The sequence below is a fragment of the Polyodon spathula genome, unplaced genomic scaffold, assembly GCF_017654505.1.
Source record: "Polyodon spathula isolate WHYD16114869_AA unplaced genomic scaffold, ASM1765450v1 scaffolds_633, whole genome shotgun sequence".
Lineage (NCBI taxonomy): Eukaryota > Metazoa > Chordata > Actinopteri > Acipenseriformes > Polyodontidae > Polyodon > Polyodon spathula.
Genome location: NW_024472122.1, coordinates 26731 through 45780, shown reverse-complemented (window position 1 = coordinate 45780; position 19050 = coordinate 26731). Strand labels below are relative to the sequence as shown.

Here is a 19050-nt window from a genome sequence, read left to right as displayed (position 1 = left end):
AAAAGATTTTCTTTTTTTTTTTTAATTGGTCTAGTAATGTGTGTTTCTGTTTAAGTTAAATACAATGTTTGGATTTCAGCTTTGAAAGAGACACAGTGCATCCTTTTTTGTGTGTGTTTCAATAGTCTTCTGTATTTCAGGGAATCAGATGCCACCCAGACCCCCAAGTGGACAGTCGGATGGCATTCTGCACCCTTCCATGAATCAGTCTGCGATGGGCCAAGATAGAGGTATGTGTTACAACATGAGATCTATGTATTTAGTTGTATTATAGGATTACGGATGAAGTTATTGACGGACAAGGAAAGCAGCAGATTTAAGGTGGCTTGATGGGGAATGTTCACTTCTATTTTCTATTTGCTGTAAAATAGTAATTTAGCTGTTTTTGTAACTCAAATGCCTTTTTTATGCTTTAGCAAGTCTTAAATATGAACACTGCTGCCAGGTACTGGTATTCAGAAAGGAACATTTGTAACTGAAAAATAAACGCAATTTTATTTTAGTAAACTTAATGGGGTATGTACACAGCTCGGCAGAGCTATCTAACAGACAAGGAAAATCGAATGATAGAATTGCCTTGCAGAGCGACAAAGCATCTCCTGCATTCCAATTTATCTTGCCTGCAGATTATATTTCTTTTCTACTGTATCCAGAAGCTTCTTGACTATCTCCCGGTTTGTTTCCCTGAAGCATTCTTGCAGAGGAACCCCCAGATGCCTCCCTATGGTTCCCCGCAGTCTGGCTCCGCCTTATCTCCACGCCAGTCCTCGGGAGGCCAGATGCATGCTGCCATGGGGCCTTATCAGAACAACTCCATGGGTAACTACGGGCCTCAGGGTGGCCAATATGGACCTCAAGGTGAGACTGGAAGTGCAGTCTGGATCCTGATTCCTCAGCTGTAGTCTCCCAGACCCCTTAGTCAAGGGGTTAATGTCTGGGTTGATTTCCACGATGCGGAAGTCTGCTGTTAGTATGATACAGATAAACAATGGATATTGCAGTGGCTGTAGAAAAAGCTGTTCAGTGACAATACACCTAATATTCATTGTTAGCAAGCCGCAGTGCCACATTCCGCCTATTACATTTTATTATAGAATCACAAAGACAAATCAGCACGATAAACAGAACACTTCAGAAATGTGTTTTTTTCCATAGTCCTTTTTGCTAAAACAGCTGCATCAGATGTATTGTAAGTACGTGGCAAACATTAAAATTGTATTTTTTTAATCTGATTGCCGCTTGTTTGTCCCCCTCTTTTTAGGTTACCCTAGGCAGCCCAACTACTCCGGCATGCCCAACGCGAGTTACCCTGGCCCTGGGATGGCCGGCACCATGAACCCCATGTCTGGTCAAGGAGGAGGGCCGGCCTACACGGGCATGCCCCCAGGGAGGATGGGTCCTGGACAGATGGGCGCCCGGCCCTACGGCCCCAATATGGGTCCCAACATGGGTAACATGCCCCCGCAGGTGGCCTCGGGAATGTGCCCTCCTCCGGCCGGGCTCAACAGGAAGGCTCAGGAGGCAGCGGCAGCTGCAATGCATGCAGCGGCCAACTCCATCCAGAGCAGGTAGGGCATCATCCAGTACGCTGCCGGAGCCACTGAAGGAACTCTTTCAATCAGTTGTGTTCTAAATGGTAAGAACATGGCAGTGGGTGTTCTGAAGGTGTAGAGCGCAAACATGGAAACTGTTTTAATACATTCACAACAAAGCTGACAAGTGTCAGTGTTTTCTTGATTGGGTCATGTCCGTCCATACAAATAGACTGGAATCCTAATCTGATTACCAAAAGGATTTGTATAAAGATATTCTAGTCTAAATATTTGCCATTGAATTGACTTGGTTTCTTAAGTATTTGTAAATTTGGCACTACTCAGGTTGTGGATAATGCTGTTCATATTGTTTACAGTTTACTGTTCAGTGATTACCTTTTAATTGCTGTAATGTTTGAACACTGTTTTAATTTCTAATGGTTAGTGCATATGGTGCTCACTGGTCAGTAGGTGTGAATTGGGGCCTTTGCTTTCTGGTACATTAGAATTGGTATTCCTATCACTTCAGCAATGTTTTAAACTCACAACAACTTAACTCTTTCATGCATAAGAGTTTGTAGTAATCGGGAAGAAATCCGCTAAGCAGCCAGATATACAGTGGTGGAAATGCAAGTTCAGCAATAACCTGCAATGAACTGCTGCATTTTTATGTTTCTGATTGAGGTGGCTGTTTGGGGTTTTGCTCTTGGTTTGTTGATGAATTAAGAAATAATGAAGCCTATTAACTACGCTGATGATCTTGAATATATTTAAGGAGCAGAAGGTCTGTTGTGCAATATACCCATGGCATCCTCTATACAGCCTGCACCAGGAATGCACTGCTTATTCTTGAAAGAGTTAAACTGATAAGATTGACTAAATAAGTGAGTTCAAGGTGTGCTGAATGCCACCAGAACAGGATTTCTCATGTGTTTGAAAAGTGCTCCTCATTAGTTACCCCATCTGTGGTTTAAATGAGCATGTGCCTTTCATTTAAAAGCCTAAGTGCACTCAATGTATTGAATAACTTGCCTCATAATCACCTAATTATAGGGGCTGGACCTGCCACAGCGCAATGCTCTTGGATTCAGTGGTGAATAATCTAAGTGTCACTGGATTTACCTTTAGTGCGATTCGGCCGAGCTCCTCCCTTTGCTGCATGTCACTGCACAGTAAAGTGGAAGAGCAAGCTGGAACCACTTCATTGCTGGCTGCATAAGAGAAATAAATTCAGCAAAATTCACGACCAGTAATAGTATGACAAGGGGAATCTCTCAGCCATTCCTTCATTGGGATTCCCAAATCCTGTGCCTAACGCGATCTGGTGCATTTTAATAAACAATTCTGTTGGAGTCAAAACAAGATTGCTGTCTTTTTATATATAATAAACCCAAAGCAATGCATAGTGTGTTTTGAGACAAGTCAGCAACCATCTCAAATTTTATCTGCTTACATCTTGATGTGTCCAGTAGTTATTTAAATACCATCACACATTATTGAACACTCCCATTCCTTAGCGGTTTGAGTCATCCCAGTTTTTAGTGCAAGTCATATCAGACAGGCCTCTTTGGCTCACTATTAAATGGAATGGCTGAATCTGCTGTGTCACTTGGGAGGCCTTTTAAATGATGCCCTGCTATCTAACTTAAATCAGTAAGTTAAAGCACAGTCTGGCTGGTACCTCCCCTCTGGAGTGCCTGTGAAAATCACCTACAAACTGCTGGAAAGCTGTATTTAGGTTCTCTTCTCCCGTCTCATTCCCCAAGACGTAGCGAGAACTATCTTGGAGCAGCCCTCCCTGTAGGAGGCTTATTTTAACAAGGAAATGTTAAATGGGGAAGCAATGCAGTGCTGTGGCACCTGGAGCAGGGCTCGGTGGAGGTGCTGCTGTGTCTATAATTGTATCCAATCTAATTAGCTGTGTTCTGTGTTAAAGGTCCTAATGAGAAGCAGACTAGGAAGCTGATCGTGGGGATTGGTTAGAGGAGGCTCCAGGGACAGGAGAGCAGTGCAGCTGTCAGTAAGCTCAGTTAGGTGGTGATAGACAGACAGATGGAAAGATGCCGCTCGGTGAAGGGTACACCAGGAAAGATGTTACTGGAAGTAGACTATAGAGACTAAAGGGAAGAATTGCAGCAGATCAGGCAAGGCAATCTATGGAGTATGTGGTTTTGTGTGTTTTTCTGATTGTTCGAGCTGTTCTGGACTGTGATCTGAGCCACCTATCCAGAGAAGGATTAAGACAAATGGGTGAATGAGCTGATAAAGCGTTCTTCCAGCAGTGTTACTCGGCCAGGGAGGACCCTGCCTGGAGCTTGCTGTTACATAATATGTTTTTGTATTTCTTAAGCTTTTACTATGTAGCCTGGAGCAAGGCACGTGTAAACAGCTCAAGGTTTAGAAACAAATGTGTTTAACCAAGCTCTCTGTGATACAAAAAAATACAGTGCAACAATTCAGAAATTCACAAATGTAGTTTAATTCACGGTTAGGTCTCCATGATGGCTAATGTCTAATATTTGTGTAAGATTGAAATAAGGAACAATGAGCATTGCTCTCTTATCGTTTACACACACTGTCCTGTCAAGTTCTTCTTAAAACATTGTTTATTTTCCTACTAGCTCCAGTTTGATATGAAATGTATTTGACTTTGTGCCAGTGTGAATTTAAAGGTATAGTGGGGTCACGTTTCATTTAAATTTAGACATTTTACATATAAAACTAAAATCTACTGTTTTGCAGAACTAGAAAGAAACAACTAAGGTTAAGTGAATGCCCTGCATTTTAATTGAGGCTTTTGAACATATTTGTTCTGTGGAACTTTGCAGGGTGGTAAATGCTTTGTGAAAATGGTCCATAAGCATAACAGCTTTCACATCATATAAAGAAACCCCTTTGAATCCATTAACCAGGAGTTTTTTCCTGCAGACCGCCCGGCTACGCCAACATGAACCAGGGGGGCATGATGGCTGCTGGCTCCCCCTATGGCCAGAGTATGAACAGCATGCCTGGAATGATGAACCCGCAGGGCTCCCCTTACCCTATGGGTGGCAACATGGCCAACAATTCTGCTGGTGAGTGGAGCTCATTCTTATTGAAAGGTGATGATATACACAGGCTGCAGTATACACATGGCAACACAAACAGATGGTGTGTAATGGGAGGACCTGAATTAGTCACCAGATGGACTGTGTTGTAAGATGTGTGCTCTAATTCAAGGTGCTTCTGGAAGTTCGTAAACTGTAGTTTTATTTTAAAGCCTTTAAATGTTGTTATTTCAATATCAAAATAAGCACAGAAATGTATTCTTTAGCATACAGAATCGAATTTACTGTTTCTTTTAACAGGAATGGCTCCTAGCCCTGAGTTATTGGGGCTCGGTGATGTGAAACTGACTCCAGGGCCCAAAATGAACAACAAAGCGGACGGGACTCCTAAAACAGAAACAAAATCAAAGGTAAGACAGGAGACCTTAACTAAGACCCTTCCTGGAAAAATGTAATAACCACAACAGTTCTGTTTTGTAGTAGTATTGATTCATATCAAGGGTGTATTTAGAATATTAAACACTGTGGATGTCTTTATCCTCAAAGCTGTCCTTGTCATCCCCTTATTCCAGAAGTCCAGTTCATCCACGACGACCAACGAGAAGATCACCAAGCTGTATGAGCTGGGCGCCGAGCCGGAGAGGAAGATGTGGGTGGACCGCTTCCTGGCTTTCACGGAGGAGAAGGCCATGGGGATGACCAACCTCCCAGCCGTGGGCAGGAAGCCCCTGGACCTCTTCAGGCTCTACATCTCTGTCAAAGAGATCGGAGGACTAACCCAGGTGAGGGAGAGCTGTGCAAACTCACTCGCGGGTCCGCTGCTATAAACTATCTATTGAACATCAATGAAGGAATATGTACACTTTCATTACATGTCAAGTACCCAGTGGCAGTGATGTACGAGGAGGTCTCGTCTACCTTCTATTGATGTTCTCCTCCTTGAAGTCTTCTGTATTCACTGGTGCTCCAGGTGGTGCACACTGAGGCATAAATCAATTTCAGTACTTTAGCGAATCTGCTCAAATATGACAAGGGGGAGAACTAGGCCATGAAGAAGTAGGTCAAATCAAACTCCAGTGCGGCGTCACAGGCCTGCAAATTAAAATCAATTTTCAGTCATTTCCTTAATTACTCTTCCTTTTCAATTTAACACTGGCAAAGCCATTCTCACATGTTGCTGTTACTCCCAGCTGCATCAAACGATAGAAAGCAGTCTGTTAATGCACGCTTAATCGCCTGTTAATGGAAATTGATAGTCGGCCAGCAAATTCTCTATGTGCATAATTCTTAATTACCTTTGTGTGTGTGTGTAGCTACCTTACTGGAGAAAGCAGCGTGTCCCAAGTTTTGTTTATCAAGATTCAAGCAGCTGGATTTATCTGCGAACTGAAGAAAGCTATCAGTATACATGCATATGCAATCAGGACAAGAAGCCACATATTCAAAGGTCCATACACTGAAATCTACAAACATTAAGAAAATGAATACAGTGGTAAATAACACATTTGACATTGGCGCAAATATCGGGATTGCTGGGGACGCGTATCTTATTTAAAGTGCTATGTAAGCTGTGCTCCAGTCCAGTCTTACACAGCTGCTCTTGGGGGATTTTGTGGGTGTTGCCCATGGCTGTTTTTGCTGAACCTCCCTTTTGTTTGCAGGTGAACAAGAATAAAAAGTGGCGCGAGCTTGCTACCAACCTGAACGTGGGCACCTCGAGCAGCGCTGCCAGCTCCCTGAAGAAGCAGTACATCCAGTGTCTGTACGCCTTTGAGTGCAAGATCGAGCGAGGAGAGGACCCCCCGCCAGACCTCTTCAATGCAGCTGATGCTAAGAAGAACCAGGCCAAGATCCAGCCCCCTTCCCCTGGTGAGTACGGGACCTCTCGGAGAAAACCTTGAATTACCCTATAGCTGGTCCGATGCACAACTTTTAAGGAGTGTTTTAAAGACATTGATATTCTGAAATCAAGTTTGCCATTGGAGAAAGCCTTTTCAGCTGTTTTATTGGGAGTTATTAGTTTATTTTTCAAAGCACTGTTTAACCTAAACATTTATCAACACAACAAAGAACAAACAGGGATGGAAGTAACTCTCATTATATAGCAGTTTGATTTATTCCTGGTTTTACGATGAGTTTAATAAGACACCTGAGCATGTTACTGTGGCTGACCAAACTCACAGTAAAACCTGGAATGGGTGAAACTGTGATGCAATAGGAGTCGTCTTCCCATCCCTGTTTTAAGGTGTAATAACCAAGGTTAGCTCCGCTCAGTTCCCTATTTTACCACAAAGCTGTAATTCTGATACGGGACTTGTGAATAGGGATAGCTAGAAACAGGGAAGTGGTTAAGCTGTCCTTCAGATTTACACAGCAGTCCCCTCATAGTTTTTCTTTGTTCAGTGGTTTTGTCGCATGGCACTCAACACTGTTTTATTGCGTTTGTAAGATGGCTAAATACAGTAATTTGCAATTGTTACAACATGCAAGTTAAGTGTAGTAGTCCTTTTAATAGTTCTGCTTTTGAGTCTTGTGGAGGATGGAGTTTTGTGGAAACAGAGGGTTTTTGCTTGAGATTGATGTAAGAACAGTTTGAAATGTAACATTTAATTTGTTGAAAGCCGCATATGCAAGCATGGTAATATCCACAGGTACATTGTGATCTGATTTGATTTTTTTTTTGTATGGTTCTTGACTTGTTTGCCCCTAAACTTTTGTCTGTCTTAAGTACTGCTGATGCATCATATATATTGCCTTATAAACCACTCTATAAAACTACAGATAATGGGAAGGCGCATAACCCCAAATCCATGTTTGTAAAGTCCTTTACTTCAGCCGGAACTGATGTGAAGGTTGGTTTTGTGTTTGAGTTTAAATCAGGGTCCCCTTTGTATACAAGGCTAAGCTGCTACTTCCAGGTTTGAAAGGAATCTGTGTTGTTTTTGAAGGACTTTCTGAATCCGGTTGCTCCTCTTGCCAAATTGTTCCATGTGTTTGTGATTGCCGCCAGCATGTTTTCCAGTGTGTGCCAGCGTGTCCAAGCGCTGTCATGTAAAACTAGGGATGCGAGGTGACGGAGCAGGGGGCCGCGAGGTGGAATTCCTCCGCTTACGCAGAGAATGTTTGTAAGCTGATTCCTGCCAGTGTCATCGAGAGGGAGATTGGAGCTGTGTTTTTGTTGGCCTGAAGGTTTCTGAGCGGCAGATTCCCTGGAGGTTTGTGTTGAGCCAGAAATGATGAATGGGGAAGGGAGGTGTGTGTGTAAAGTCACACACACTCTCTGTGTGTGCAAGCCAGGGAGAGAACCCCCTGCAACCTCCCCTCCTTGTCACTAGTCAGGGAGGGGAATCCCTGCTCTAGGGAGTGGTGGTTGGGGGGGTGTGAAGTGGCGAAATGTGAATAAATGTGACCTGGCAGTGACCCCCTGCATGAGTACAACTTTAATGAATAGAAAGCATGAGTCATCACACACTGCATACTAATACTAGGGAAGTCACTGGGAAAAATAACTCACATTTATGTATGGAGCTGTGACTTGGGCTAATCTCTCAATTGGCTTGTTCCAGCAGAGATTTAAATTGAGGGGTTGGCTTTCTCGTTCCTAAAGCCTGCTTTTGATATATCTCCATGGGTATTTAATGCGATTTTAGGATACAAAGAACTATATGCTGGGTAATTATTGTAAACAGTGATTTTAGTTTGTATTACAAGTTTATAGCAGTGAGTTTAGTGGATTGCTGCCCAGTGTTGGACCTGCACTTAATTCTTTTGGAGACTTTGCATGTCCTGGCGTTTAACAGTTCAACAAAGTCCATCAATTAAGCATATTTAACTTGACGCTGCAGGCCTGTATGTGGGTCTAGGAATTGTACTCAGAATACAGAAAGAGTACTGTGAAACACCAGTCCAATCACAGGCAGCATTAACCTTCCCTTCCCCCAAAGAAATACCTGCTGCACTGCATTGCTTAACAAATGAATTGAATAAATTGCTGCTAAGTAATGTATGAAGGATTTCTGTACTTGAATAATGATTTTGGTTAGTGCACTCAAACTGGCCCCCAATTATAAATGCATTATCATGCTAATGTTTATATATTGCTTATGTGGTATGCATTTTGAATATTTAAAGAGCCAGTGTCCTTGCACATGAGCTAGTGTTTCTACCGATGCTGCTTTTCAAAGAAAACCGAGCTGAAAACAGGAAGCCGAGTGCTTGCTGTGATGTGTACAATGCAAGCCTGCAATCTTCCGTAGGCCAACTAAACAAAAAACAACCCACTATTCACAGAACAAACCCAAGAGATTTGGTGGATCTTGCTTAAAACAAACTCATTTTAACTATTAAGGAAAATGGTTGCTCTTGCCAGACCTGTTGTTAGACAAATAAAGCCAACATGTTAAGCATTGTGCATTTTATTTTTTTCTTTTGCCTTTTTTATATTTATATTCAATCTTATAGACAATTGTACTGTTATGGCTTCCGGTAGACGTTGTGTGGTTTCTTTGATTACATGATAAATATCTAAATTTAGTTTAGTTTAATACTAGGTGATGCAAAGCATTTGGCTGAAGCTGTAGGTCAAGGATAAGTAGCAACCTTTTGTAAGTTAAGTTAGGGTTATTGCTTCCCTAGTAAGTGTAATTACTAATAAATGATGTGGTTAAAATCGGTGTTCCTTTTTAAAGCCATGATAGATGACTCTTGGTTATATGAGGTGAAAGTCATCAGCACTGTTTTGCATTTGCATACAGAAATGCTGACATTGTGTTCTGATTTATTGGTATTTCAAACACATTGTGTCATGCTTTGTTTAAAACCAGGTTACAATAATCACAAAGGTAAATAGATGGCTTTGACATCACTCTGCAGTGTATTGTAAACTTCAGTTCTGAAAAACTTGAATCAATTTTATTTTTGCATCACCATGGCTACTTTTTATGAAATCCTGCTTGGCCAATGTCAGACTGTGTGTCTCGGGGCACTTGCACCTAGTCTGTTTGGCCCTTTGCTTGAAGTTCAGTTCTCTTGGAGTGATATGTGAAACCTCTGAGAACCACAGAATCGCACCAGGATGTGCATCAAACCAAGTGAACCGAGCTCACTTGAAATGGTCATGTCGGTTCGCTTGGAAGGGGACTGGGTACGTTTGCCACTTTGCTCCTTTTTGCATTTCACGTGGAAGCGAACCGCTCCAAACAGCGAAGCAAATCGTGGAAGTGATGTAGTTCAGCAAGCGCCATGGAAGGTGTGAACTACGATTGGAATCACTTGCAAGTGAACGAGGTGTGAAAGTGCCCTCTGACCATGTCTGTGCTTGTGTTCCACACAGCGGGCTCCGGGTCCTTGCAGGGGCCTCAGACTCCCCAGTCCACCAGCAGCTCGATGGCAGAGGGAGGAGATCTGAAGCCCCCCACTCCGGCTTCTACACCACACAGCCAGATGCCACCCATGCCTGGAGTCAGGTACTGTTTAGATCAGTAATGGCATTTTAAATAAAGAACCATGAGGATTGCCCTCAGTAGGGTAGGGCTCAAGGATAGAGGCTGACAATCCACCAAGACTCATTTTTGGAAAATATTTTAATGGAAAAATCAGGAAGTGTGACCATCCTTGAATGTTTATGTAGCTGCCTTTTTAAAATTTGTTAAATAAATATTTCTTCAAGTTAAAAGTAGCTATGTCTGCAACATGCATATCACACTGATGTATACTTTTTGCAGTGGAAATTGCTTCTCGTAACAAATGTCCACGCATAGCTGAATATATAAATTGGAAAGTTTCATCTACCCATGATTTAATTATTGCTAAAAGTGGCATACATACAGACATCCATACAGCTGCACTGTCCCCTTTTAATTGTAACTTTTTGATTTTTGTGCTGAAAGCTGAAGCCAACTAGTTATGCTCGTCCAACAGTAACCTCTGTTGTGATTTGTCACTTCTTAGGCCTAACATGGTAAACCTCCAGGACCCGTTTGCGGACGGCAGCGATCCTGCTTTCCAGAGGCGGAATTCCATGACTCCCAACTCCGGGTACCAACCTGAGATGATGAGCCGGATGCAGTACGAACCCAACAAGGATCCCTTTGGTGCCATGCGGAAAGGCAAGGACATTTCTCCAATACATTCTAGCATTGTACTAACAAGACTAACCACAGAATATTTTAGGAAATTGAAGTGGAGCATTTGGTAAATGTGCACCTTGTCAATATTGTATTACTCTCAGAAGTTGAAAGAAAAGGCTAAGATATTTCCTATTTTGTGCGGCGAGAAAACCCATAGTGTCTGCATTCAGGGCCTGATTTAAGAAAAATGTGAACAAAGAGCTTTTTTTATCAAAATCCTTGTAAAACTGGACTTAAATAGCACTTGATGTGTATTTGACTGATGTCTGACAATATATTGTAGCGAATATCAGTTGCAACAGAGTATCCGCGCTCAGGATTTGTTCACCAAAATGTTTGACTTATTTGTGCAACGTCAAGATTAAAAGGTGAACAAATCAATGTTTTGGTGCTGTGCACCTTCATCAGGATTTACAAAACATAGAAGTCACTTTTTAATCAAATATGTTGGTGAACAAATCCTGATTGTGGATACTTTTTGTTGCGTATATACTTTTATTATCCAGCACCGGATTCTAGCAAGTGGCGCAAGGTACCTGGACTTTACTGAGCGAATGTCATCTGTGGTCCTTCCTAATGTAGGTGGTGAGCAGTTCATGTCCCCAGGACAAGGTCCCAACAGTGGGATGACTGAGCAGTATAACCGGCCTCCCCCTGGCTCCATTGGCAACATGGCGATGGGACAGCGGCAGCAGTATCCTTATGGACCGGGCTACGACCGGAGGTAGATCATACTTGATGCTTAATTTACCTGATAAAGTGCTGTTAGTCAGATTTATCAAAAAGTCAAACATTTAACAACAATCTACACATTTGCCATAAGGTAAGACAGAATGTAACATTAAAAAAAAAATTGCAGCATTTTGAGAGACTGGCTGTTCAGAATTGTGTTTTCTACGGCAGTGACACTAAAAAGCCAAGGGGCTTTATAAATACGTTCAATGCGTGTACGTTCAACTTGTTGAAACTCAAATGTAAATGCTGTACCTTTCCTGAGGAAAGCGGTTAAACCTCTGGGTTAAGGGATTCCTAAAGGTCTCTCTCATCCGTTTCAGACAAGAGCCTGGAATGGGTCCCGAGGGAAGCATGGGACCAGGAGCACCACAGCCAAACCTGATGCCTTCCAACGCAGACTCGGGGATGTACTCGCCAAACCGCTACCCGCCACAGCAACGGTCAGTACAGCGACTCCTCTAGCTTACTGATGCCCCACGGCAATTCAGAATACCCGTACAGTTTGGTTGCCATGTTGTCGCCAACAGGGACTCCTAATCCTGAATTCATTAGCTTAGTAAATACCTCTCCTAATGAATTGTGCATTTCGTTTGCAGGCACGATTCCTATGGAAATCAGTACCCTGGTCAAGGAGCACCACCTGGTGGTCCCTACCCCAACCAGCAGCCAGGAATGTATGGCCAGCAACAGCAGGTAAGGCTTGCTGCCAGGTCCACTTCACTGGTGCCAACAGAGCTCTCCTTGATTTGTACATCTAAGTACATTCAAAAGCATTACAAACCATGAATCATTTGGCATGTCATGTTGATTTTAAATCCATTTCACATTGTTTACTATATTTAAAAAACATGTTTGGCAAATAACTTGTTTAAACAAGCACCGCAAAATTAACTGAAGCCAACACAGCAGTTAGTAAGCTTACATTGTTTTTACTATACACAAGATGTAACACTTTTAAAGAGATGCTTTTTCAAGAGGTGTGTGTGTGTGTTGCACACTTGTGCTAGCATTTTAACCTAGAGATAGTGGTGGAAAGCAGTCTTTCACATTGATTGTGTTTGATTTTCCTTTTAGAACTACAAGCGCCCAGTGGATGGGGTTTACGGACCCCCTGCCAAGCTCCACGCGGGGGAGATGTACAATGTCCCTTTCAGTGGGCAGCAACAGCCACAACCACAGCAACAGGCAGCGCCCCCAGTCCAGCAGGAGATGTACAACCAGTATGGAAACGCTTACCCAGGCTCAGACAGGCGGCCTCCGGGCCCACAGAACCAGTTCCCCTTCCAGTTCGGTCGGGAGAGAGTACAGGCCACAGCAGGGCCCAACTCCCAGCAGGCCATTCCTCCGCAGATGATGGGCAGCCCCATGCAGTCCACCCCAGACGGTCCTCAGGGTAGCATGTGGCAAGGTCGCAATGAGATGGGCTACAACTTCCCCAACCGACAGGGTCCTGGGGCCCCAGCGCAGGGCCCAGGCTACCATGGGATGAACCGGTCAGAGGAAATGATGCCTTCTGACCAGCGGATGAACCATGAAGGACAGTGGCCCGCCCACGTGGCCCAGCGCCAGCCCCCGTACGGTCCCTCGGGCACGGTGCCTCCCATGACCCGGCCCCTGCAGTCAAACTACCAGACTCCCCCCACCATGCAGAACCACATTCCGCAGGTCCCCAGCCCTGCCCCCATGCCCCGGCCCGTCGAAAACCGGACGTCCCCCAGCAAATCACCTTTCATGCACTCGGGGATGAAGATGCAGAAGGCTGGCCCGCCCGTTCCTGCGTCGCACATCACCCCCAGCCCGGTTCAGCCCCCTCTGATACGAAGAGATATCACCTTCCCTCCGGGTTCAACCGAGGCAACGCAGCCTATCCTCAAACCTCGCCGGCGGCTAACCGCAAAAGAGATTGGTAAGAGTGTGGCTCAGATTGAGTCCTCGCCTGCAGATTTTACTGTGCGCAAGTCTAGGACTGTTTTGTGTTTGCTGTTTAACTGCATAGTTAATAGTTCAAAGGGAAATCTGGATGCTTGTCTTGGGCCATTTATAGGTTTTCAAAGTCTTACATAATTTGTGGTCAAACCACAGAACCGCACAAGTGAAAATCCTGTTTTAGGTTTGACGGCACTAAGTGGCTAAATCTAGTCATTGCAGTTTTTCTTTCCTGCCTTTAGTTTGATTAAATTGTTTCTTCTGTTTTATAGTAGCACTGGGCTAAATAAACAACCCCCCACTTTTTTATTTAATTGTAAAAATTATGGGCACTTTAATTTTATCTTCAATGTCTCTTCCCAAAGGAACTCCTGAGGCCTGGAAAATTATGATGTCCTTAAAGTCTGGTTTGCTAGCGGAGAGCACCTGGGCTTTAGACACCATTAATATTCTACTGTACGATGACAACAGCATTGCTACCTTCAACCTCTGCCAGGTGAGTCTCCAGCAGGATCTAAAGTGACACAGATGAGACAATGTAAATAATTCCCTTTTTTTTTTTTTTTTTTTTTTTTTTTTATCAAATCAGACTTTGTCACAAAGCTACATGAAAAATCTCAATTTGAACATTCTTATAGGGGTCCATTATGTGTTAAGAATGAGCTAGATGTTTTATCTGAGTAACTTATTTTGTGTTACTTGTTGCAGCTGCCTGGCTTCTTGGAGCTGCTGGTGGAATATTTCCGGCGCTGCCTCATTGAGATCTTTGGGATCCTGAAGGAGTATGAGGTAGGGGATCCCGGACAGCGCACCCTGCTGGATCCAGAGCACCTGGACAGTGAGCCGGTATCAGGCTCCGAGGATGAAGAGGAGCAGGAGGAGGTGGAGGATATCGAAGAGGAGGAGGAGGAAGACGATGAAGACCAGACAGAGGAAGCCGAGCAGCCTGCAGCAGAGGTGAAACAAGAGGAAGAGCAAGGCGAGGATAGGGCGGAGGGGGAAATTGATATGAAGGACCCCAAACCCAGCGTGCCCTCCCAGGAGACCGAAGCTGAAAAGCCCCGGCAAGCCAGCAAGTTTGACAAGCTGCCCATCAAGATGGTGCGTAAGAAAGACCCCTTTGTGGTGGACTGCTCCAGCAAGTTCGGCAGGCTGCAAGAGTTCGATAGCGGGCTGCAGCATTGGAGCATTGGTGGTGGAGACACCACGGAACACATCCAGACCCACTTCGAAAGCAAGATGCTGCTGCCCCGGAAACGAGCCACTGCCGTCACCAGCCACAAGAAGTCAGCTGTGACCGAAAGCAAGCAAGGGACAACGGAAGGAGGGGAGAAAGCAAAGAGCGGCGACGAGCAGCCGCTAGAAAAGAGCATCACAGCCACCATAGATGACGTGCTCTCAGCCCGGCCGGGCTCCGTGACTGAGGAGGCGGTGCGAGGCACCCCGGAGAGCCACAGGGAGAACAGCAAGTTCCCCTTCAGCATCAACCGTGCCACCCAGAACCACCGCAACATCAAAATCCTGGAGGATGAGCCCCGCAGCAAGGACGAGACCCCCCTGAGCACCATCGCAGACTGGCAGGACTCGTTGGCCAAGCGCTGCGTCTGCGTCTCCAACATCATCCGCAGCCTGTCCTTCGTTCCGGTCAATGACCTGGAGATGTCCAAGCACCCGGGCCTCCTCCTGATTCTGGGCCGGCTCATCCTGCTGCAGCACGAGCACCCCGAGCGCAAGCAGGCCCCGCTCACCTACGAGAAGGAGGAGGAGGAAGACGAGGGAGTGAGCTGCGAGAAGGACGAGTGGTGGTGGGACTGTCTGGAGATGCTGCGAGAGAACACTCTGGTCACCCTGGCCAACATCTCTGGCCAGCTGGACCTCTCACTCTACCCTGAGAGCATTTGCCTCCCCATCCTCGACGGGTTGCTCCACTGGGCTGTCTGCCCCTCAGCTGAGGCCCAGGATCCCTTCCCTACCCTGGGGCTCAACGGTGTGCTCTCCCCCCAGAGACTGGTCTTTGAGACCCTGAGCAAGCTCAGCATCCAGGACAACAATGTGGACCTCATCCTGGCCACGCCACCCTTCAGCAGGCTAGAGAAACTCTACGGGACCCTGGTCCGCCTGGTAGGCGAGCGGAAGATCCCTGTGTGCCGGGAGATGGCTGTTGTTCTCCTTGCCAACCTGGCCCAAGGTGACAGCCTGGCGGCCCGAGCCATTGCCGTGCAGAAGGGCAGCATCGGCAACCTGCTGGGCTTCCTGGAGGACAGTCTAGCAGCCACCCAGTTCCAACAGAGCCAGCCCAGCATCCTTCACATGCAGAACCCCCCCTTCGAGCCCACCAGCGCGGACATGATGCGCAGGGCAGCCCGGGCCCTCCACGCCATGGCCAAAGTGGAGGAGAACCACTCAGAGTTCACATTGTATGAGTCGCGGCTACTGGACATCTCGGTTTCCCCCCTCATGAACTCGCTGGTGTCCCACGTAATTTGTGACGTACTGTTTTTAATAGGCCAGTCATGACAGCCGTGGGATGCTTCTGTGATCCCCTCCTTTTGTGTGTCTGTTGCGCGTGAGTGGAGAAAACTTAGAGAAAACTGACTGTTTTTGTCCTTTTTATTTATGCAAAAACACCTCGGATTCCACTGTCTGCCCTCGCCCCCCTGCTTCTCACGACGGAAGGATATCATGAAGTAGTTGTGGATTAAAAATGAAAAGATACAAAAGATCGGAAACCCTGTCCTAGGAGAGTGTTTGCTGCCTAACGGGAAGGACTTTTTTTTTAAACAAAAAACCAACTGTAACCAAAGTTGCTGTCTCGTTTACAGTGAGTTTGGGGAATAAAATGTGCCCTGGCTCTCCAATGGGGGGCATGGATAAAAAAAAATACGATTTTATGGTTCATATTTGGAAGCTAAACAGACTTCTGAACTCTTGTGGTATAATTGCTGTAACTTGGATGCTATATATTCAGTCTACAGAAACCAGGTTACCAGCTGTGAACAGACGTCTTTAAATGGGAGGCCTGTGCAGTAGATTGTAGGACTTTTTTCTGTACTGTACACCTTAAAATAAAAAAATTAAACTGTAAACATACTGTAATAATACTGTTTCACACTGAGAAATGCTGGCTCTGCAGCAAAACTGTAGTTTTTAAAAAAGTTTTTAGTTAACGTTGAAGAAAAAAAATGGCTTTCCCCCCAAAGTATCGTGTGAACCTACAACACCCCGACCTCTTCTAATCCCTTGATTGTATGAATTTACCCTTAAAAAGAAATCACCTCTTAGAACTGGTTTTCAACTTTAGCTGCAGCCTTGCTGCGATGTATATATGACGTTGTACATTACACTTTCTCTTTCTCTCACCCTCTGGAGCGCTTGATCTTTTTATCTCGGAAGACGGAAAGGTTACACAAGTTTAATTCCCTGCATCAAATCCTGCCATGTGCTAATTTAAAAACCCCGCCCCCTGCCTTGGCCTGTCTAACTCCCTAGAGGGGTGATGTGCAGCTCTTACTGTGCGTAAACTAGCTGCTGTGCTCCTGAGGCTGTAGCGGATCACCTTTTATTCTTTCTAATCAAGGTGTGGAGAAACAAAACGTTTTAGGTTCAGTTGAAGCTCCTGATACAAAAAAAAAAAAAAAAAAAACCCTGATGAAGAAACACAATTTGAGATTTTTTTTATTTTATTTTCAGTGATATGGATTCTGCATATTTGTATTTCAGACGATGTAGCTAAAAACTTGATGTAAATTCCTCTTTTTTTCCTTTTTTGGCTTAATGAATATCATTTATTCAGTATGAAATCTTTATACTATATGTTCCACGTGTTAAGAATAAATGTACATTAAATCTTCGTAAGACGTTTGTGATGGTTTTATTCATTTAGTGTAAATTTTAGAAATAACTAAAACGGGATCACCTACCCCAGCCTTCATTAACTTCGACAAATAAATAACTAGTGAATATTTGATAAATGTTTTGGAAGCTCGTCAATTTCAGATTGGACAGAATTCTAAAGGGAAACCACAATGGCCTTATTTTATAGACATACATGTTTTCTGTTAAATGACTAAGCATTAAAATATGCCAAGTAAGACTAGGAATTATGTCTGCACTGCTTCCATAGTCTGTGAACCAAGAGAAGACTCGCCTGGTGAAGAAATCCTTCCTAAGATGCCATTGAGAATGGGGATATACTGGTACTGTATATATGACCTGTGAAAGTGTGTATTCCACTATAGGGGTTGAAATAACACCTGCAACACCCCTACAGAGACTTGTCATAATGTTTGTGCTCAACTGAAGGTCTGTTGCAACAGGATGTCTTCCCTCTGGTTTTGGGAATGTGCCCTCAAATCCAGGATGCGCTGAATATTTAGGGTGAATATTGGTTCCACTCCTGTTACATGCAGTTTGTATTCCTAGTAATATGAGTGCAGTTTTAGAGACATGCGCTTTACTGCACCAGCAGAATCAGCGGGGATCCTCAATATTTGTGAGTTGTGTTTCTACAACGTGTTACTCATGACAAATTGGGAAATCAAATTTGTACTGTATATTGTTTGCACTGGAATGGCACTTTCCAGAACAATTTTTAAATGGGCTATACTGTAAATAGTAGAATAGATAGCTAACTTCCCAAATCTTTCATGGTTTGGTGTGTGAGTAAAAGAACAGAGAGAAACAGTTGTGTGTTTTCTGGAACGATTTGAAAAAAGGCTAAATCCTGTTTTGTCCACGTAACCAAACAATAACCTACATTTCAATTACAGCCCTACTCGTGGCTTTCAAGAATGTATTACAACTGCTGCCGAAAATCTCGACCAAAATTGCTCTGCTGGAGGAAGAGACCCTGAGCATCCATGTGAAAATGGTGCATAAGATGTCGATGTCCACCAGGATGCAAAACATCACGTGTAGAAAAAGCAAAACGGTTAACAAAAATATTGGAGACTGCTGTGACAATTTTATTGGTGTGTCTCCATTAAGCTTTTTCAGTTGGAGATGGAACTGGAGCCAGACGTCATTCTATTACAGTATCAAATTGAATGTCCTATTACAAACTGGCTTCTGGCTGCAGATAAAAATGTCAGAAACCACCACAAGTATCCATGATTTAGGAAAACAAACTACTGTTACATTGCGATCTCTATCCTTCACTTTGTCATTGCTCAACGATGTTCTCATACTTCACTAACCATGGAGAAGAATGGTTTCCATAGCTCCTTATTTTAGAGGGCACACGGAGGCTGTCTGTCAAAGTGACATTTTGAATTTGTTACAGGTAACCCTTTGTCATATTCTGCTGAAATCTCTCAAGGACATTCTTTAAGTTACCAAGTGTCACACTTGGTTATAATAATTAGAACTTGCTTACAACATACACCCTTCCATTTTTAAGACCATCTGTTGTGTCGGAAGTTTAAAATAGGGGTGGTTTGATCCAAATTAAATGTTTTTTGTATTTATTTAACCCTGTGAGACAAAACTTGACTAATTAGACAAACAGTCATAACAAGGGGAAGGAAATGGGTCTTTACAAAATTTATGATCTAGAGCTTAACATGTGGGGTGTTTGTAACGTTCTCGACCAGGTTTATTTTTTATCCTGGAGGAGGCTGCGTGCCTGGAGAAGTGTGGCAGGCTGTCTCAGAGTGGTCATTAGGGCTTGTTTGATTATAGTGA

At 44.1% G+C, this 19050-nt stretch overlaps 1 protein-coding gene across 1 annotated transcript in view; it reads left to right on the top strand.

The window, feature by feature from the left end:
* Positions 1-17223, top strand: part of LOC121308302 (AT-rich interactive domain-containing protein 1A-like) — a 56214-nt gene extending 38991 nt beyond the window's left edge. The window contains exons 6-20 of the mRNA XM_041240628.1: positions 141-230; positions 691-858; positions 1262-1568; positions 4461-4606; positions 4880-4989; positions 5152-5361; positions 6241-6448; positions 9912-10044; positions 10529-10686; positions 11290-11431; positions 11763-11882; positions 12039-12135; positions 12517-13348; positions 13734-13864; positions 14077-17223. Coding sequence (XP_041096562.1) covers positions 141-230; positions 691-858; positions 1262-1568; positions 4461-4606; positions 4880-4989; positions 5152-5361; positions 6241-6448; positions 9912-10044; positions 10529-10686; positions 11290-11431; positions 11763-11882; positions 12039-12135; positions 12517-13348; positions 13734-13864; positions 14077-15885 — 4661 coding nt within the window. The 3' untranslated portion in view covers positions 15886-17223. The remainder of the gene's footprint in view (positions 1-140; positions 231-690; positions 859-1261; positions 1569-4460; positions 4607-4879; positions 4990-5151; positions 5362-6240; positions 6449-9911; positions 10045-10528; positions 10687-11289; positions 11432-11762; positions 11883-12038; positions 12136-12516; positions 13349-13733; positions 13865-14076) is intronic.
* Positions 17224-19050: the final 1827 nt, after the last annotated feature.